General features: G+C 36.2%; 1 protein-coding gene across 1 annotated transcript in view; it reads left to right on the top strand.

Annotated features, from left to right (window-relative positions):
- The first annotated feature begins 290 nt into the window (after window positions 1–290).
- The window catches only part of POU6F2 (POU class 6 homeobox 2), a 609,603-nt gene continuing 587,345 nt past the window's right edge, over window positions 291–22,548 (top strand). Inside the window, exons 1-2 of the mRNA XM_066343683.1 lie at window positions 291–296; window positions 432–524. Coding sequence (XP_066199780.1) covers window positions 291–296; window positions 432–524 — 99 coding nt within the window. The remainder of the gene's footprint in view (window positions 297–431; window positions 525–22,548) is intronic.

Genomic DNA, 22,548 nt, shown 5'->3' with positions numbered 1-22,548 from the left:
ATCATTAGGGTCAGTTTAAGAGAAGTAGCGTATATAACTATAATTGAAAAAAATTATGAAGTACATGGAAATCAAAATCTCAAGTAGTGCATGAAACAGTTAATTGTGTTTTTGTTTTAAACATAAGTTCCTAGAGCATTAAAAAAAATCCTCTTAGGTTTGTTAAACCTTTAGTGGAAGATTACAGCCAATGTTTTGTCTTTGGTGAATGGCTGTTTGTCTCACTTTATTTACTTGGTATTGGATATTTGTCAATGTCATTTCATATCTATAGAAAATCCTTACGCTCTATGGAGGTAGTGAATGTGTGTATGCGTGCCTGCGGAGGTCACATGACAGTTTCATCCTATTTGGTGGAGCAGCTTGACTTTTTTCCCCTTGCTTTTGGTGATGGTTGTGAGTGCAGAAGTTGATTGACAGATGCATGCCAGAAACCCCCATCTCCTTTTCAAAGACAACATATGATGGATTGCGATCTCTCAGCCCAGCAGAACACAGGGACCATGCAAGCTGTAATTGGTCAGGTATGGAGTCAGCCATTTCTCAACTCCCCTTTTTTCCGCAAGGGTCTCACCATATCATTCACATAATTCATATTTACAGTACCATCTTTCTATCTGTGTCTCCAGCTACCTGCCAGCGTAGTGCTGAAAGTGCGAAAGGCAAAAGGCACCCATTAAATCTAGCTAGGAGAGCTCAGCTTGAAACTTCATTATGATATTTAAAAACAAAAAACTAAAACAAAAAATAATTGAAGAAAAAAATCTAATTTATAATTTGGTCTGAATGTTTTAAAAAATCCATTTTTAAGACTATATGTTCTGTTGAGATTGTGATCTCTGAAAGAAAGTGTGAGAGAACAAGTGTTATTTTTCCTAGGTAGTAGTTAAATTCTTTCTGTTCAATATTTTTATTTTTATATTTTTGTATTCTCTCTTCTCTCTCACTCTCCCTGGAAAATATAAATATATAAAGACACGTGCCTTTACTTCTAACCCAGCTGTGTGATTGAGCCTGGTAAATGTAGTGGTGGTCTTAGCTGCTGCAGAGGGGCAGTCTGCAAATTAAACACCGACACAATCAGAAAGGTCCAGGTGGTCTGCTTGCGTGTCCTAATGCGATCCAATGCAACAGCTTTAATAAACAGCTTTATTTAGTTCCTCCTCCCTGTATCCAGGGAGGTGAACTGGTCTGGGGCTGCTGTGATGAAATACCAGAGGAATCCCTCTCGGAGGCCTCACAAGCTGATTTTCAGAGCTTTCCTCTTCTGTCGTCTTTGTCTTCCAAATGGGTCAGTGAGTCTTGCTCTTTCTGTTTGGTGTTTTCTGTTAAATCGGTACTTTCCGTTTGTGTTGAAATGTTTGCATTGTAAGCTAAATAGGGAGAGGAAAGAATCATTGTATTTTCATTTGCCTTCAGATAACTGAAGTGGTGAAAGAAATGCTAGTGCCCGCTGCAAAGGAAGGGCGATTTTTCTGACTATGATGGGGGCGGGGTGAGGAAAAAGGAAATCTATGTGGTTTGTTTCCCTTTTTTTGGTAATGTATTTTTGACAAAAATTTTCTACGTTTTCTGTTCTTACTTGCAAACTATTAACTTATCAATCAGAAAATGGTTATGAATATGGATAAACTCCTAAAAGTTGTGTGGTGTTTTTTTTTGCATACTTTTCAATCCAGATACACTAGCAAAGTGATGGCATAAAATTAGTTTGCTGTATGTTAATAGTATGGGGCAAAATATACCATCTTATTCTGTTTTCAACAAAATTATAGCAAAGAACTTTAGGTGTCTGAAAGCATATGGTTTATTAATACGAGTATGTTTTATAATGTACTTTTAGATGGAAAATATAGATCTATAATACTATGTTTCCACAGGCTTTCCACTCTTCTAAAAGCAGTAAATATATGTTTTAACAGAACAATATTATTTCAACTTTCAAGATGATTTTGTTATACAGACATATATGAAGTAAATGAAGTCTTTAGACATATATTTGTCAGGAAAAAATATGCAACTTCTAATTTTATATATTGTTAATTCAGTGTAAATGTTCAACGATGACCAAGTTGGTATATGAAATATAGATAAAATAATTAAACTTGGCATACAGGATTAAATAAATACCTGTTAACAAGACCAGTTTGTGTATAGACAAAACAAGCTCCTGATAACTGTCTTGTTTAATAAAACTTAACTTAGATTGCAACCTTGTTCTCTCTTCTATGTGTTACAGTATGATCTTAATACTGTGCAAAATTAGTGTTTCAGTTCCAAAAAAGATATAGGATTTTATTTTGTATATATTTTTCTTACTTGGGAACAGAAAGGTTGGTGAAAAAAACAAGAGATATACTTGTAATTCATTATTTAGTAATATTCATTGGAAATAATTACACAGGCATACACATTTAAAAGATTCACATATATACTTTTAAAAATAAATGATTATACACTTTATAGATATCAGACTTAACTTCTAATTTTCAGGATTTAAAATGGGCTATTATTACATAATTTTGTGTTTTGTATATACTTTAATTTTTAAGGGCATAGTAGGTTCAGGACCTAGTTGTGTTAATGACTTGTTATGAATGCTTTGTAAATAGTTGTATTGAAGTTTTCTGAAGATTTTATATTTTGTAAATTGTTTAAAAACTCAGGTACTTAAGTCAAAATAGTAAATTATAAAAGCAATTAGTCTGAAGGTTGTAAAATTTCCTCTACTAAAATGTGCAAACCAAAATGGTTATTACTTTTAAGAACTGAAACACTAAGTATTCAAAAGGAAAGAAAAATAGTGCATTGTCCTACGTGTATATCTTAAGAGTCAGAAAACTTAAATTAAACCCATATCTATAGACATAAAAAGAAAGGTGGCATACAGATTTGAAATGATTTCCTTTTAATTGTTATAGCACAGATAAAAATATTGGTTCAAATGACTACTTTGAATAGTAAATAAAAAAAAGTGAAAATACTTTTTATTGTTTTGCAGTCACTCATAATCAGAAAGAGATGATTTATTTTTCAGGTCTTGATTTCAAATATCACGTATACCTACTCAGCAGGTGTGACAGTCTCATTTGATAATGCAAATGTTTGTGTGTATTCCTTCTCAAATATATATTGCAATAATACGTATTTTTGTTCTGTTTCTCTGTTCTGAGTTCTGTTCCTAAATGGTTTGAGGTTGGAGGAGCAAATAAACAGCTTTCAATGACATTTTCCATTTCAAAATACTGAAAGATTTCCTTGAAATAAGATCTTTAGGTTTTTTTTCATTTACCTTTAGGATCAAATACCCAGTTGTTTCCACTGGCAGGGAAGAGCAGACCTCTGTGTTGCTGGTCATGATACAGCTCAGGGGAGGTTGCTGGTTCGTGGAGCAGATATTGCTCATATATGTTTTCCTCCAGGATTTTCTTTCCCCCAAGCAAACAAATAAGTAATCTAGTACTTACCATACTTCCAGCCTAGGATATCAAGATCAAGAAACTTGGCTCATTCATACAATAAAAACAGATTTTTGATAGTTATCTATGCCAGCTTTCTAACCCCTAGAACTGTAGGATGGATTGCTACCTGGAGATGATTTTTTAAAATACTTTAAATGGTTAAGCAGGTTCTGAATATTATTATGGTTTGAATATTATTTAAAAATGAAGACTCATGTTTTCACCTCTCATGGTCTTCAAATGTTTGCTATATCTTCCTTTGCCCACCTGAGCTTGTGAGTGACAGAGTAGTTCATCAGTCTTACAGATCTCCTTTTTTTTTCTCTATCTCATGCAGATGGGTCACCGTGTCCAATCCTCCTTCTGGCACTTCTGTCCCCAGAGGAGCCTGGCCAGTCTGCCATCTTGATGCACAGGCCTGAGGGTCTGGGTTGGTCTCATGTGTCTATGTACTGACTTCTGCAAATAGTACAGAACAGAAGTTATCAAATTAGTTGTTACAAGACAACAACAGATGAGGCAAATTAGATAAAAATATTCATCAAACATATCCTCGAGTATTTTGGGCATGGGAGACACAGCAGGTTAAAAGTCCTGCATGCCCTTGCAGTGGACACGGATAATGTACTAGGACAGGAGTGAAGAAACCAGGTTTTAGAGCATTGCAAGTGCAATCAAAAGCTTTTGTAGCTTTCCTTGCCAGTAAAGTGGGTCTTTTGTTCAAAGTCAATTTACACAGAGTTTAAAGCAGTTGAAAGTGGCACATTAGGAAGTGAATATGGTTGTCCCACGTGAGACTCAATATGCTAATAACAGCTCAGAAAGGGAGTGAGGGGAAGGGTGCATTTGGCTTAACAGTATCCCAGTGATGTTTTCTCAGATGAAGTAAGACACAAAATATTCCATTGTTCTAGTATCAAAAACAATTTTATGTATCATTTTATTCTCTCCTCTCTTGTTCCAAAATGTATTTAAGGTGACTTTAGAAACAATGTGCTTACCTAGATCAAACTGAAGCTGAAATGAAAAGGAAGTGGCCTCCAGGAGGGGACCCGGCAACAATAACACACTTGCATGTTGTCCTTAGTCCATTTACACTGATTTTCATACCTTCTATTTGAAAATGAAATTTGGGGCTAACTAATCCTGATTTACACATACCAAGCATAACTCATACTCTAAAAGGATACTTTTTGTAGGTGTGACTTCCCTTTTTGAAACTGACATATTTTAACAAATTTATATTTCGAGGATGTAAAATTGTTTGGATTTAATTGTGAATATTTTTCATGGTCTTACAGGTGAATAATATACTAGAAAAATAGATAATTAATTGAAGATTATTCTTTCTGAATACAAAATACTGCTAGTATTCTTTTTGTAAATGTGGAACTCACCAAAATTGAATTTATACTATATATTTCTAATTGACCTTATATACTTCATTTAATACTCCACTTATACTTAGAGAAAAGTTAATGGTATATATATATATATATATATATATATATATATATATTCTATCAGATGAACTCAAATTTTATTACCTTTAAAGTATTTTAAAATTTAACTTAAATGTATTTTACCTGAGCAGGTATTTAAATTGTAAAGCCAATTTTGTCCATTAAAGTAAAATTAATCACTATAGTAATTATGCTATTCAATATTGCTAATAATTATACTAAACAATCAGCACATGAAATCTGACTTTGAAACCAAATTTTCTTTTCAATTTATAAGCTCAGTTATTAAAACTATCTATGTATATTATTCATTTCAGTGTTTAAGAATGTACAGTTTTTGGATTCATATCTCTAGAATATGGAGAAAGGTTGCTGAAACACTTAAAATATAAATGCTTCTGGAAGAAAGTTATAATGTAACCTGTTTATGTGGAAAATACTTGTTGTGGAGATGAGTGAAAGAAGACATTCTTTTGTTGACTGTTTCTTTGCTGAGTAAACTACATTTTATCAAACATATTACTCTTTCATCTTTATTGTTTACCAAAATCAGAATTTAAATAATATCTGCTAATACTATAGAACTCTACTTTTCAATTGCATTGTGATATCCTGTAAACTATTATTTTTTTCTAACACTTGATTAAGTAGAAAGCAAGGTTGTGAAATAAGATGCAAATTAAAAGCATCAGGCTTGAAGAAAAAATATGCAAAAATATGAATATTGACTATAACTTGAACACTAACAGAAAATCCAAATTATGCAACTTTTAAATTACTTTGTATTTTGTGGCCAAACTTTTACTTAAGAGATAATAGCTGTGCTAAATTTAATTTTAAACCTCTATTTGTGTTCTTTTTCTTTCTCCCTATCTTCCTTCTGCCTTCCCTCATTTTCTTCTTTCATTTTTATTATTATTATTAATAGTAGTAGTAATATGTGAGATGTGTGTCCAATAAAATAAATTACCCAGCAAGCCTTGTTCTGGGATTATATGTCAATTACTGGGTTAACCATGTTGTCTAAAATTCTAATCAAAATTCATACCAATTTTACTTTTTTACATATTTTTTCTAAATCTTAATTGAGAAAGGGGTTGTATGAGACTGTCATTACATTTTAGTAAGATTCATTTTTCTTTCTATTATTTTCTTGTTCTTCCAAATTCTACAATGTAAGCCAAATATGGTAAAAAGTGTTTAGTATTTATTTAATAATTTTTTTTTGTGGTTTGCCTGATGCTTTTGTTATTTTCCTTCCGTCAGCTTTTATTGACTGTATTGTTATTTTAGAGCTACCCCTTCTTCTAAATATAAAACCATTGTATGTAGATAGTAACAAAATAACTGAAAATAACTGCAAATGTTTCTGATTATTTCTATGAAGGCTGTTCTCTACGTTTTGAAACACTTTATTTTTCAAGTTGACTGGTTTCAGAAAATAACTTTTTTGTTTTATCACTAGTTTTAAAACCCCCATGATATGAATGAAGGACTCTTTCTTCCAAGGACAGAGATTAGCTGTTGATATTCCACACTGACTCCTGGTGAGCCGAAGCCCTATTCCTTTCAGCAGAATTTTTCTAGCCTTAAGAATCAGGAAAAAAAAATAGAGGATCAACAGAATATTCTAAATTTTACCTATTTTCAGTTGTTTATTTCCCTCAAGGGGTGGATTATTCCAATGGGTAGAGAGATCTATACAATTTCTAGCTCCTGCTCCTAAGGTCAAAGATGCAAAATAATGTGTTGACAACTTGAGTGAGAAGGAAATAGTTACTCAAATGCATTGCTCTGGTATTTTGCTCTTTTCCTTCACTGCTATTTCATCAGCTTTTCTCCTCTTTTCAACTGCAATTCAGCGTGAGTTTGATGAGTAATAAGTGTAAAGTGAAGCCTTGTGGACTGCCTAGGCAGCAAAGGGCACTGGAAAGAGACAAAATATGAAGCAAAACAAAGAAAACAGTAGCAGAAAACACGCCAACACACGTGCTCTGTAGTTAGTCTGTTAGTTCTTTTGTGATCTTACGTCATCTCCACTAACAATTTTAGATCACACAAATAAGCAGTAAAACAGTACTTTAGGAAAGGACAAATAAAATTAATAAACAAAACCAAAAAGAAAAAGAATACTTGCCTGACCTGTGGTGGCGCAGTGGATAAAGTGTCAACCTGGAATGCTGAGGTCGCCGGTTCAAAGCCCTGGGTTTTCCTGGTCAAGGCACATACGGGAGTTGATGCTTCCTGCTCTTCTCCTCTTCTCTCTCTCTCTCTCTCTCTCTCTCTTTCTTCTCTAAAAATAATAAATAAAATAAAATAAAATTTTTTTAAAAGAAAAATACCTTTATAGTGCTTGTGTTATAGAACACAAATTTCAAAACACTGCTTTTGGACCTTTTTGAGAGTTTAATCAGCATTTGGGTGCTGTGAAATCACAGCCTTATTAAAATAGGTGCTCTTCATATTAATATGATGTTGAACTTGTTTGCATATTTTAGGACCTCGCTTTTTTCATTAATAATTAGAAACTATTTTAAGAAGAAAACATTTATCCCTTGCATCTGAAAACTGAAAGAAACAAATATACTTTTCACAAATTAAATACCTACTACATGGTGTTTTTAACATGAATCAGAAAAACTCACTCAGGTAAACTCTTGAAAAGAATAAAGTGCATCATTTATAGAGAACTGTTTTCAGTGCAGAATTCATATACAAATTTTTTTAAAAAGTGAAATAATTGTTGAAAGTGAGAGGCAAATACTACAACAGCACAAAAGCATGGATGCCAGAAATCCTGATTGATATTGAAGCTATATGAAAAAATAGGTAGATATTTCTTAGATCTTTGGTTGTATTCCTCCAAAATTGAAGGCCAGCATGGGCAAGAGTGGAGCCAGGCACATAGCACTGGGCTGGAACAGGCCAAACTTGCTTCAGATGGAGCTGATACCTCTGTAAGCCTTCAGTCACACTGGAAAACAGGGCTCTTTCAACCATTTGGAGAAAAGGTTGAGAGCTGGGACAGATGTAAAGTGCTGCTTAATGTGCACGAATAAAGACAAGATAATCAAGCTCATTTTACTTCGTGTCAGTCTCAATGAGTCATCATTATGGTCAGGGCAAACTGTGGTCTCTGGGCTGAAACAATTTTATCCATTTTTTTTTTTTTAAACAGAATGTTCCAGCTTGGGTCTTATATCCTTAGGGTTTCAATACTGAATTCTGAATTGGGAAATTTAATCTTGCAGCCAGATTTGACAAGATGCTGTTTGAATGGTAGGCAGAAGTGATGATTGTGGGACAAAACGCCCCGGGTCAGAATTTGGGAAAATGAGAGATTTTGTGGAAATTTGGCTGTGATACAAGAATTCTAACTTTGAAAATGTCTCACTGTTAATATTAGCAGATGGTATTCTAGGATCTGAAAAGTAGAACACTGGTGTATTCATTTTCCCTGTTTTGAATCTTTAACAGGGTAAGTTTATACACATTCTTAGTTGGATTTCTTAGTATATATCTAATTTTTCTAATATAAATGGTGTTTCTAGTGATATTCAAAAGGTTTCTGGGAACAAAGGATAACATTATTGCTCAAGACCAGAAAATCACACTTTGTTGGCAAAATATTAATATGGAATTCAGGAACTGAAACTTTTTATTTGTGAGAACAATTTTTATTTGTAAATGAAACTATGTCTAGATTTTCAGAGACTAAACAATTTAGCGTAAAAATAAAAACAAAGCAATCTAATTAGTGAAACCATACACACAAATACACCTTAGATATTTCAGGAATACTTGATTATTTAACCCTAATAATCTTAAAAAATTTTGTCTCTGATTTCAAGTTTCACACATGTAAAAATTATGGTAGGTGTTTACTTAACATACTGCTGCTCTTAACTAAGTTATTCAAGAGAATGGCTAAATAATTTGCAACTTTTAGAAGTCAAGATTATTGTGAAATTTGTATATGGAGTTGATAACTGTACTGTAAAGGGATGATTGTTGTGGTCATTTCCTTTCCAAAAAGGGGTATTTTGTTTTGCAGTATACTTCCATTTTATAGCTACTTTCCACTAGTACTGAAACATATCAACTGGGAGTCTTTTCTCTCTTCCTACTATTATCCATCAAGTAGAATTTAAGCATCCAGTTCAGGCAGAGCTAGTGGAGCATCTATCTGTGTAAAACCTATAGAACATGAACACAATTTTTGCGTGCAGGTGATTGAGGTGAGTTACGTGGTGGAATCCTATGAGTCTTTTGCAATATTTTATTTTTCATTTAAAATTTTTTAAAAATTTATTTTAATTTTTTTTTGTATTTTTCTTAAATGAGAAGCGGGAGGCAGACAGACAGACTCCTGCATGTGCCTGAGCAGGATCCACCTGACATGCCCACTGGGGGCGATGCTCTGTCCATCTGGGCATTGCTCCACTGCAACCAGAGCCATCCTCAGCACCTGAGGCAGAGGCCATGGAGCCATCCTCAGTGCCCTGGCCAACTTTGCTCCAGTGGAGCCTTGGCTGCAGGAGGGGAAGAGACAGATAGAGAAAAAGGAGAGGGCGAAGGTTGGGAAAGCAGATGGGCACTTCTTTTATGTCCCCTGGCCTGGAATTGAACCTGGGACTTCTACATGCCCTGCTGAAGCTCTACCACTGAGCCAAATGGCCAGAGCTTGGAATTTTTTATTAAGCAAATTATAAATGTAATACATGCTTGCAACAATACAGGAGAGTTTAAAGTGAAAATAACCATAGGCAATAACATATATTCTTCCAGAAATTTTTTATGCATATATAAAATTAGGAAAAAACCCGTATTTTTTTAAGTAAAAGGAAGGAGATAGACTCCCACATGCACTCTGGCCAGGATCTAACTGGCAGCCCCTGTTTGGGGCTGAACCTCAGACTAACCCAGCTGTCCTCAATGCCAGGGGCCATCACTTGGACCAACCGAGCCATCCTCAGTGCCTGGGGCCAGCACTTGGACCAACCGAGCCATCCTCAGTGCCTGGGGCCAGCACTCGAACCAGCCAAGCCATCCTCAGTGCCTGGGGCCAGCACTTGAACCAACCAAGCCACTGGCTGTGAGAGGGGAGGAGGGAGAGAAGAAGGAGAGGGAGGGGAAGAGAAACAGGTGATAACTTCTCATGTGTTCCCTGACTAGTGATCCACCCCGGGACATCCACATGCTAGGCCAATGCTCCATCCACTAAGCCAACTGGCCAGGGCCAGAAAAAATCTTTATGCAACCTGAGTAGACCTATAGTATGCATACAGTTCTGTAACTTACTTTTATATTTTAAAAATGTATATTGAACATCTCATTACTACAAATAGATCTGCAATATTCTCTGTAGTATATACACTGCTATTTAATCAGATCTCTTTTCTTTTTTTTAAATTGAGGTATCACTGACATATATTAGTTTTAACTGTATAACATACTGGTTCAATATTTGCACATGTTGCAAAATTATCATTACAATAAGTAACCAGTTTTCTCTTTAGCTTTTAAAAAATGTTATTCTCTACAATGAGACTAACAAATAGAGATGTTAAATTTCTTAGCATAAAAGGTTCCAGAATCTTTCAAGTTGCTGTAATTTTAAAAGTAAAGTATAGATTTATGCCACAAGAATAGATATTTGTCATTTATGTGTTTAATACTCAAACCAATTAAAATAGCAATAAAAATCACAATATTTTATTCAGTAACAAAGAATTAAAAAGAGATAATGATGTAAAGCGCCAGTTCTCAAGCACATACATTATAATTTTAAAATCTTTGTTTGTTCCAATCACTGAACAAAGTGCTTATTTTCTTTCATGAGTCTTAATGCTATTTATTAAGATAATTGACAGAGATATATGTTTTCAATGCATTATTCAGTTAGTATACCTAGGTTAGTGAAAAAGAGACCAGAAAAATTCATGGTAATTAATGTCAGTTGAATTCCTGTTTTCTATATTTCATATTGTCAGACCAATCTCTCAGCCATAATTCATAGGTAAAATAATGCAGTCAGGAGAAAGGCTGAATCAAAACTAATCAGATGTAGCCCTTGAATTAGGGTTTTGTGAAGGTACACAAGATACATACTACTTAAATATTTAAGAGGATGTAAAGAAACTATGATCTACAACTCTTTTAGGATATGTCTGCTCATCATCTTAATCACATCATTTCACATATGCTAAGAAGAAAGTGAAGGGCTACTAATGAAATGCTACATTTGTATAAGGGATGAAAGTGTGAGCTGACTGTGATATCTTTCTCAGAATTGACTCTATGGAACTGCTGGTCGGGTGGGTGGATGTTTTTTCCCTCTCTGTCCTTCCCTGCAGATGCTGGTACAAGTTTCCTGGATAGGAAATGATAATGCTTCACTTATAGGTATAAAAGCAGCTGGCCCCCCCACCAGAGGCTCAAAATAGGTTTTCAAAAGCAAATTTCAGAGAATATCATTGAGAGTAATGCTCTCATTTGAAACTTGGACCTGTGGGAAATAGCTACAAATCATCATTCCCATTTTATGGAAGTGTAAACTGACTCAGAGAGCACAAAAGTATTTTTTTATAGCCAGCTACTGAGTAGAAGTGAGGTTTGAAGCCAGACATTTCTTCTAAGGGTTCACTGTTTTCCTTTACACCAGTTCTTAATGTTGGCTGCCTTTTAGAGCTGTGTGGGACAGCCTTTGAAAATATGATGTGCAAGAGCCATTCCCAGAAATCTGGTTCAATTTATCTGGGTATTGGTATTTACAAAAAGATTTACAGGTGATTCTAATGCATTGTATCATAGTGCCTCTTAAAATGAATGAAGGTTATTTGAAATCATAAGAAAGGAGGCATTAAAGATTAAGTAACGTAAGTCTTCCCCATCATAAATTCACAGCAGAAGAAGGAGTAGTGGTTAGTTTAGTATTTAGAGAGAGAGAGAGAGAGAGAGAGAGAGAGAGAGAGAGAGAGAGTGTGTGTGTGTGTGTGTGTGTGCTTGCATGTGCATGCACAGGTGTGTGCTCAGTGGAAATCTTGTAAGTTTTGTTGAATATCTGAGATAATGTATGATAACTTTTTTCATCCAGCAAAGGGCTAGATATCATCTCAAAAGTAACAACACACTAATGAGTCTACAATTAGTGAACACTTACAAGTCGCTGAGCACTTCATAAGGATAATTTAATCCTCACAACAGCTCTGTGAGGTAGTTACTGTTATTACTGCCATTGTGCTAATTAGGTGACTAAGGAAGTGACAAAACTGAAATTTGACCTAAAGATGTTGAGGGCTAAGGTATAAAACCTTCATAATACATACCATGTTTACTTATTTTTTTAAAGCAGATTTTTATGTCAGAAATGTCTCTTGTTTTTCCCTTCTCGCCTCCTCTCCTTGTCCTTCCTCTCTCCCTACCTCCTCATGATACATGATTCATTCATTTACTACATAAGAATTTTATTGTTGCCATCATTGCTTGTCATAATTGGGCTTTGCATAGTGGTTTGGAAAATGATTCTTTTATAAAATACAAAACAATGATGTAGATAGTGAATGGAAGAATGGAAAAAAAGTTGCTATTCTCTGGTAAGCTTCCATGAAAAGAGTTGCTCCTAACTAAATAAGGAGTCAACCTGGCCTTGATTTTCTAGTCGTCTGTAAGATGCACCTTCAGTCCCAACAGGCCTTAAACACAGTTTTGTGCATACACGAGGAGCAATATATCTGTAGACAATTTTAGGGAAGGTTTAAAAAGAATTTTATGTTTTATTATATATAAAATATAAAGTATTATAATATATATAAAATATAAAACAAGTTTGTATTTTAATAGTTCTCACTATTTAAGATTAATACCATCACTTTTTTGTCTTTCATGTTTAAAATAATATTCTATTATCTATTTATCTATCCATCCACTTTTCTAATATTCTTGCCTGAGTTTGAATTCGATCATTACATTTGCAAGATGAGCTTGTTTTTTCTCTTCATGTTTTATAAAAACTCAATAAAATTACAGCCAAATGTGCATTGGCACATCAAAACTAATATTTATGGATTAATTATATTGTAATTAAGGATTATGGTTATGGGAAATTGATGATTCTACCAAGAAGATATTTTTTTAACTAAAATTTTGGAAAACTTTTAAATAATATTGTAGCATTTATTCCATTTCAATTCCATTTTTTTTTCTTAAGTGGGAAGTGGGGAGGCAGAGAGACAGACTTCTGCATGTGCCCTGACAGGGATGCAGCTGGCAAGCCCCCTGTAGATGGATGCTCTGCCCATCTGGGGCTGTAGTTCTGTTGCTTGGCAACCAAGCTATTCTAGCCCCTGAAGCGAGGCCATGGAGCCATCCTCAGTGCCCGGGTCCAATTTGCTTCAACTGAGCCATGGCTGCAGGAGGGGAAGAGAAAGATAGAGAGAAAGGAGAGGGGAAGGGGTGGAGAAGCGGGTGGTCGCTTCTCCTATGTGTCTTGACTGGGAATCGAACCTGGGACATCTACATGCCGGGTTGATGCTCTATCACTGAGCCAACCAGCCATGGCCTCAAATCCATTTTTTAAAAAAAATGAAATAAATAAAGAGTATCTTTTAAAAATAGATTTTGGAGAAAGAGAAAAGAAAGAGAGAGAGGAAAACAAGATTTGTTTTTCCACCCACTTCTGCATTCATTGGTTCTTATGTGTGCTCTCACCTGGGATTGAACCCATAACCTTGGAGTATCAAGACGATGCTTTAACTCAGTGGTCTCCAACCATTTTTGGGCCATGGACCGGTTTAATGTCAGAAAATATTTTCATGGACCGGCCTTTAGGGTGGGATGGATAAATGGATCACGTGACCGAGACAAGCATCAAGAGTGAATCTTAGATGAATGTAACAGAGGGAATCTGGTCATTTTAAAAAAATAAAACACTGTTCAGACTTAAATATAAATAAAACAAAAATAATGTAAGTTATTTATTCTTTCTCTGTGGACTGGTACCAAATGGCCCATGAACCTGTACTGGTCCGTGGCCCGGGGTTGGGGACCACTGCTTTAACCAACAGTATTACCCAGCTAAGGCCAATAAAGGGTATTTTATATCCTGCTTAACTGTTTTGAACTCAATTTCTTCCTGTCGGGTGGCATTTTCAACATTTGTGGACTTGGGGATTGCATTGGGGCTGAAAAAGACAAATCTCACCTCTACTCCGTAGTTTGACATTTTCACAAAACAAATACTTTGCATTTCTATGTTATGGATGTAGGACCACGTAGAGATTTATTCTTTTTTTTTGTGACAGAGATAGAAAGAGACAGAGAGAGGGACAGATAGGGACAGACAGACAGGAAGGGAGAGAGATGAGAAGCATCAATTCTTCATTGTGGCACCTTAATTGTTCATTGATTGCTTTTTCATATGTGTCTTGACCAAGGATGGGGTGGGTGGGGGCTACAGCAGACCGAGTGACCTCTTGCTCAAGCCAGCCACTTTGGGCTCAAGCTGGTGAGTCTTGCTCAAACCAGATGAACCTGCGCTCAAACCGGAGACGTGGGGATTTGAACTTAGGTCCTCTGCATCCCAGTCCAGTGCTCTATCTACTGCGCCACTGCCTGGTTACTCTTAAATACAGTATATCTTTTAACATTTACACATAATTTAGTTACGTTAGAACTTGTGGATATACGGTTAGGAAATAATATGATGATTTGGTGAAATGAATCACCATGATCTTCAACAAAGTATTAATTGGTTTGGAACATCAGAAGTGAACATCAGTCTTGGTAAAAAACCATGATTTTTGCTTGGGTCTGGTAATCTACTGGAGTATATCTTATATCTTGGCCCACTTTCATTGTTATACCTACATCTCTCTCCCAGTAGCCATTCTGAATCAAAGGAAGGAGACATGGTCATTCAAACAGATGAGCTGAGTTTTGAAAACATCTCCTGCCAAAACCCAGCAGTGTGGAAAATTGTTGAGATTGATTCTAGTGAGGTGTATGCTAAAATTTAAGAAAATAGACAAGAATATGAGTAAAATATTCTGTGCATTAAGATCTTTGAAGATTTTCTCATTCATTCACACCTCTTTTTCTTCAATAATTCTTGATGGTTTTTTTTTTTTCCAGTTGGACCAGATCTTTATAGAAATAGTGTTTAAAAAGAAACATTGAAGGTGAGAAATGATTCTGCATCCTGATTATTTAGTTAAAGTCAGCACATGAAGTTGATATCATATCATTACACAGGGGGTCAAATTATTTTAATGAAAAAATGAATGGGAGAGTGTATCCTGACTCACTAGCCATTATTTAATTTTAGGAAAAATTTTAATTATAAATTACTAAATAAAAATCTACCTCATAAACTCATTTTTTAAAATTCTACTGGTGTTTCAAGGAGCAATAAATGAAATTCTTTCTTTAAGTCCTGAATTTATTTTCACTTTATTACTTACAGAACTCGTTGAGAAATGTGGTTTTGCATCTGCAGCCAGAAGGGCCTGCTAATTTTTGATCTTGGAACATCCTACTAAAGGAAAGTTTGAGTCTGATGAAGGGACCCATTAACCTCGGATTTCTGCCTTCTATTGGGACTAAGGCAAAGGGAAAATATCAAATTCCTATATAAATGTGGAGGACCATGGATATCAGATGTCACTCACCACTGTATTCCAGAATTTTTCCTCTTGTAGGTGAGAAGTACATTCATATGAAAACAGAACTTCCACCACTGTCCATTTTCTGAACAATTCCTTTTGTCCTGTTTTGCATGAAATGGGTGATATTGCTGTTTTCTTGTAGCCAATGTCAGACTGAGAATCCAAACAAAGGGGTTTGAATGAAATCAGGTCCTGGTTTTTCTGTATTTTTAGATTAGACTGGTGAAAAAGTGGTTTATTTTCCTTTTCTTCTCTATCTCTCTACTCCTGCAGTCTCTTTCTTCCCCTTCTTTCCTTCTTCTCTGCCTGCCTCTCTCCCTTTATCTCTCCCTCTCTCCTTCTCTCCCTCCTTCTTTCCCTTCCTCGCATCCATCCATCCCTACCTCATCCATCCATCCATCCATTCATCTATCTTTCTTTCTGTGAAATTGGACTATAATTATCTTAGAAAAAAGAGTTGAAAGAGTTGTGTAGACCACACAGACTTTTTCTTTATACTTTCCTGTTCTCTACTTTCTTAAATGACTTTATGTCTAGAGGTACATACTCGCATGTAGCAGGTAGTCAATAATTACTTTGGACTGATTCCTGCATTACAACTGTTGCTCTTCTAATTTATCTCAGTAAAATGCTCTTCTCACTTGGTTTTGAAACTTTGAGTTGCCCCTGCTTCATTTAATTCCTTCTCATTATGTGCCTGAAAATTTTTGTGTGTGTTCTATTTCTAATTTTATTTCAGAATATGTAAATAAGCTATCCTTAAAAATTATTATTTTCTATTTTTAAATTCATATGTCTAAAAGAAAGGCTTCCTTAGTTGTAGTTTTATATTTATATTCCATATTCCACATAATTTGAATAGCCACCACCAAATTATTCAATGTGCACTTATTTTTAGCACATCATAATGTTGAACCTTAATACACACAGGATGGAGGGAGGGTCTTATTTAACAAATCTTAAAAAACAAAGATGGTGGAGAATGGGGGCACAAAATTTGTGTTTCAAAAGTTTATATTCACTAGATGTTGAGTTGTATGTGGATCAAATAAACATGACATGACCGAAAATAAAACATGACTAAAATATATCTTGTAGATCTGATGTAGTTTTCAGGGATTGCATGAAAATATTCTTATATTGGTTTAGTGCTAAAAAGAAATATGTTCTAACACTTAACCAAATATTCCTTAAAATATTATTCTGGGTAGAAAAATTACTATTCACTTTATCAATGTTTTATGCATTACAAGCCATTGGCTTTGAATAATTTTCATCTCTCTATGGTCTAGGAAATGGATTATTCAAATCATGCTTTAAAACTCTTAATACCAAAGGCCAGAATAGTCAATGAATAAAATGTTATAATGAATGAAGAGATTATTTTGTTACTTGGAAAACCATGCCAGAAGTTTAGGATCTATTCTAGTTGGTTTTTGAATAAAATTTTCTCACTATAATGTATAAGTAACTTTGTGTTAGTGAACTGTTTTATATTTTTGTGGATTATACAGATGGCAATATCTGAACATTTGACATTTGATTTTTTGTTTTTTTTTTAATTTACTCTGTATTTTATAAATTTTTAAAATTGATTTTAAAGAAAGAGAAAGGAAGGGAGAGGGAGGAACATCAGTTTGTTTTCCACATAGCTACACATTTATTGATTGTTTTCCATATGTACCATGATCGGGATCAAACCTGCAACCTTGGTGCATTAGGACAACACTCCAATCAGCCAAGTTACCCTTCCAGGACTCCACTGTATTTTAAACATAATAATGAAGATATATATATGTATATCTCTCTATATATGATTATTTTAATGAAATAAGCATTGCTCTTCTGCATAACAAGTTGAGGAAAAAAGAAGATAAGCATAGGTAAAAAAAAAAAAGAGAAGATTTTTAGTCCAGATCAGTAAAAACTAAAGTGTTGATTGTTTGGTTTTATTTATTTGAATGACTGTTATGTAAAAACAGTTATGAGCTTCAAGTTTCAAAATGAAATCCTGTGATGTTCTAAAATATGAAATGGTGTCTAAAATGAAAAACATGGAAATGTCAAGGGTAATGTTTGAGACCAAAATGTAGATTTTTTAAGGAGTTGTAAATTTAGGTTTATGATTCCAAAAACAACTTAAAGGAATGAGTCTACCATCTGAAGTGAATATGCAATACACATGCATATGTGTATGCACATATATACATATGAACCATTAGTTTGTCCATATAGGAGTTTTTACTTATTTTCTGCTTACAAGAGGTCAAAGCTTGTAACCTTTAAAGTACTTCATGTCTGAGGCATCGCCAGAGAACTCGATGGAAGAAGAGTATCTGGTGCTCTGAGACACGTGTATGTCGACAAGAAGAGCAATATGTTCTTCAGCCCTGAACCCTCCCTCTGGAGCAACAAGTTTACTCCAGTTACTCTTTATACTGTTTATTGCCCTGGGTAATAATCATTTTCTTGCTTCTGCTAAAAGAGATTTTTCTGCTTGGCTTAACAAACTTTGTTCACCTAGAATTCAAAGTATCTGAGGCTAATACAATGGAAAAACATTCAATTTTCTTTTTGTAAATTCTTTATTATTCTTAGTTTTCCTGTTTTAACAGGGATTTGGATAAACATTCCTTCTTAAAGGAATGGGAACTCCAAGGTGCAGGAGTGCTCCCTGGGTGAGGTCTGGTGAAGAAGCAACAGACTAGAACTTGGAATCTGCACTGGGAGAGCCGGGTGTAAGAGAGGGAGAGAGTCTGCAATAGAGGTGGGGTGGCAGAGATGTAGGATGTCTGGCATCTGGCCGGTTTCAGAGGAGATAAGGAGCAGGAGAGGAGGGAAAAGGAGAAGGAGATGAATGTAGCCAGTCCCAGAGGAGGAAGAGAAGATAACTCAGCAGGGATGATGCAGTTACAAGGACCAGGGTGCAGAGGGAGGTTTGGAACCAGAAACAAGGTGTTATGGAGGCAGAACAGGACTAGAAGGATGACAGATGTGACTGTTCTTTCTAGTGCCATGATAGGACTTGTGACACAGAGCTTGAGTCGGTCTGAGTTTGAGGTGCTGGTCAGTGTTCCCTCAGTATGAAGAAGGATTGTGTGATCAGCAAACAAAACTCTACCTTGCTTTCCCCATCGCTCGATTTTCTCCAGCACTTTTGTTTCCTGCCATGGTTCAGCCCCTCTTCATGTCCCACCTGTCCTCTGCTCCCTGCTCCTTAAATCCCCTTTCCAATTCATGCTGTCTCCAGATAAAACCTCACAACCTGCCATTCTGATCATGTCACTCTGCTCAGACTCTCCTTCCCGCCACTGATTCACTGCCTAATGTGACCAAGTTTAAACTCTCCACGGTCTGGTACCATCTTACTTTCCTCATCCCAAACTCCCAGCAGTCCCCTGCTGGCAGGCTGAGCCACTCAGACCTCTCATGGAGCTGGTCATAGGGCTTCCCCAGAGAAAGTCCCTGCAGAGCAGTGAACTGGCAGGTATTGTATTAGCTTCAGAACCCAACATCTGGTGCTAAGGTCCCTTCTTTATAACTCACTGTGTAAAGTGCTGATGTCTTTGTGTTTTGATACTTGTGTTTTAAAAGGGATTAAAAAATACTGACTTGCCTGCTAAAGATTCCTTGGTATTTGTGAATATCATGAGGTATTATTAGAACTATACAAGCTAGGACAATTTAAGTATAAAATTGATGACTCTAGACCTTAAGAGATTTTGTTTCATATCCCAAAACATTAAAATATTGTTCAAGAGACTGACTTCTTAGATTTTGCCTCTGAAGCTTGTCTGTTTCACAGGGCTATCTATCTAGTGTTTGCTCTCCTGTCTCCTCAAGCTGGTATTGCTAAGTGGTTAAGAGAGAATGCTCGAATATCAGAATGGAAACTTTTCAATGAGAGGCCCTTTGCCTTTTATACATGGCTTTTATACCTTGTGCAACTTCCTTAGCCTCTCTGTGCCTTAGTTTCTTAACAGTAAAGTGGAGGTGATAAAAACGAAGCACAGTCTTGGCACACAGAAAATGCTACTGTGTGCTTGCGGTTTTTATGATTGTCATCCATTCACTTCTTGAATCTCCCCTCCTGCTCTGGCTCCCTTACCTGAACTGTCCTTGTGGAAGATCTGGGAGTGCTACTCCACCAATTTCCTCTGTGTGTGGTATTACTAGCTATGCTTTCTGAAGCACCTTAGTTACTTGTTTCCTTGAGCCTAACTTCTACTCCTAGTTTTCTTACCCTTCTCCTATTTAAGTTGCCGCTGCTTCTTTCTTCTCTCCAGAAATAAGGTGTTCTTCCAGGATCCATACCAGGTGCTTGCTACTGTCCCATCAGCTTCAGTAACTTTAATTATCATTCCTCTATGTGTCTATTCTCTAATCCACATCTATCTAGCCTTGACCACCTTTTTTGACTGCGTTTCCCCAGATACTTGGCTTTCCCTTGAAAGCATCATGTTGTAGTCTAAAAGCATCTTTCCTACAAACTCAGTCTACTTAAAAGGATAATAATTAGCACTTAACAAACTCTTGTTATGTGTTAGACAGTGTTCTAAAGAATTTTATATGTATAGCTATCTCAACAGAAATAAGTGGTAAAATTGGGATGCAAACTCAGTCTGACTTGCTTATTTCTGCAAAGGATGTCATAGTCCTCTATTCAATTAAGCTTGAATCTTGGTCATTTTTGCTTCTGCTTTGCTCTCACCTCATACATGTAATGAATGGTCATAGCGCATGGATTCTACTTGGGTTAAAAATTCTCTTAGTCCATTCTTACTTCCACGTCCCTTTCAGAGTTTTGTTTGTCTCACCTAGACTATTGAACTAATATTCTACTTCTAGCCTTCCTGTTCCTGTGTTTCCTGTATATCAGTGACTTTCAAACATTTCTACTTTCCAACAAATTTTACAAGAAAGCCACAAATGTATAACAGACTGAGGTGGCGGGGCGCTGACTGGAGTTGGAGAGGAACCCAGATTCCTATCTGCCCTGTATTGACTTGTGGCTCCAGTGGAACTTTGTGGTGTAAAATCTACTGTTGAGCCAGATATTAGATAATTCCCTTAAGACAGAGCCCTGAGTGTATTCTTCTCTGTTCTGAAACATTCAATGGTTCTAGGACTTGAAGATGAGTTCATGGGAACCCCCAGTATCTTTCCCAGGTTTGTGTGTGTTCCTTTGCTCCTCCCATTCAGCCTCTACATTCTGGTCTCGATGAACTAGACACTCACTTTTCTCAAAACATCTGTAATTTTTTCCCTCCTTACCTTTGAATTTCTACCACAATTTCTCTTTAGTTAAATCCTGTTTTTCTGAAACAACTGCTTCCAGGAAGCCTCTACCTATTGGTCTAACCATCTGAACCCTGACAGCACATTGTGCCTCTTTGATATCCACCTTCTGCTTTGTATTAGAGTTGTTGTAAACCTGCATCCTGTTTCCCCTTGAGGATAACCTCTCAAGCATTTTCCTCTATATATCTCTTCAGGGCCAGCACTAAGCACACAGTGATGAATCTTGACCCACAGAACACAAGTATATTGAAAATAGTGACAAAGGATTCTTTTCTTTCATTCATTTTTTTTTTTTTTTTTAGGTAAGAATAGGGGAGATAGTGAGGCAGACTCTTACATGTGCTCAGACAAGAATCCACTCAGAAACCCCATCTGGGGCCAATGCTTGAGTTCCAAGCAATTTTTAGCACTTAAGGTTGATGTGGCCCCAGGAGCTATCCTCAGCTATCCTCAGCTCCTGGGGCCACACTTGAACCAATTGGCTGTGGGAGGGGAAGAGGGAGAGAAGGGAGAGAGGGAGGGGCAGAGAAGCAAATGGTCGCTTCTCCTGTGTGTCCTGACTGGGAATTGAACCTGGGACATCATATGCCAGGCCGAAGCTCTATCCACTGAGCCACTCGCCAGGGCTGACAAATGATTCTTTCACTCAACAATTGTTTATTAGGCATTTGGTAGGCAAATATCTAGGCCCTGGAGGTACAAACTGTAATGACACTGACAGCAGACATGGATACCTGTGAGAAAATACTATAAGGTTCCCCTTCTCTGCGGAAGTATGAATTTCATATGTCTGTAGAAGGTTTAGAGGAAAGAAATCCTCACATCCAACTGAACCAAGCTCCTTGTTTTACTCAGAGGTGTAATGATTCAACCAAGATCAGTAGCCAAATCTGGATGAGAGAGACCCCATTCTCTGGATATTATGTCACAACTCCTAGGCTACCTCTGATTGGTCCTAAGCATAGTATCAGGTAATTGGGCAAAATAGAGATTGTTTTTGCAAAGTTATCTTTATATCCTATTTTCTGTGACCATTTTTTATAATGACTAAGTCTTTTCTTTTCTCTCCCTTTCATCCCTACCAACAACCCCCACCCCCAGCTCCCAACTGTCTTGTGAACAATGTGTGCACTTGCCGCTGTTCTGCTTTAAGAAGTGTCACCATTAGTAGGTTACCTGTGATATCACCTAAAACTTCCTGGGTTAGGAGTGAGGAAGGGAGTGTTCTCCTCAATTCTTTATCCAGTATATCTTACCTTGCGCTGTCTCCTCTCCAAGTACTAACCAAGCCCAACCCTGCTTAGCTTTTGAGATCAGATGAGATTGGGTGTGCTCAGGGTGGTATGGCCGTGCACAGCTTGCACTGTCTTAAGTGAGTAAGTTGTACTAGAGTGAACATTCACAACTCCAGAAGGAGGGTTTTCAGCCAGCTCCCAATGAGAGAGGGAGTCATGACATACAACATGTCTTGTGTTTAAAAAGCATTCTTATACTTAGACATAGTTATATTTCAATAGTTATTGAGATTTCATGGGTTACATAGCAAGCTGTTATGCAATCTGAACATGTATAAAAAATCACAGACATGCTCTATATTTTCAATTATAGGAGAGTGCTAGGAAAATTTAATCAACAAACATTTTGGGAGGTTATTGTGTT

Source organism: Saccopteryx leptura, chromosome 6, assembly GCF_036850995.1.
Source record: "Saccopteryx leptura isolate mSacLep1 chromosome 6, mSacLep1_pri_phased_curated, whole genome shotgun sequence".
Taxonomy (NCBI): domain Eukaryota; kingdom Metazoa; phylum Chordata; class Mammalia; order Chiroptera; family Emballonuridae; genus Saccopteryx; species Saccopteryx leptura.
This window is presented reverse-complemented; position numbering and strand designations above follow the sequence as displayed.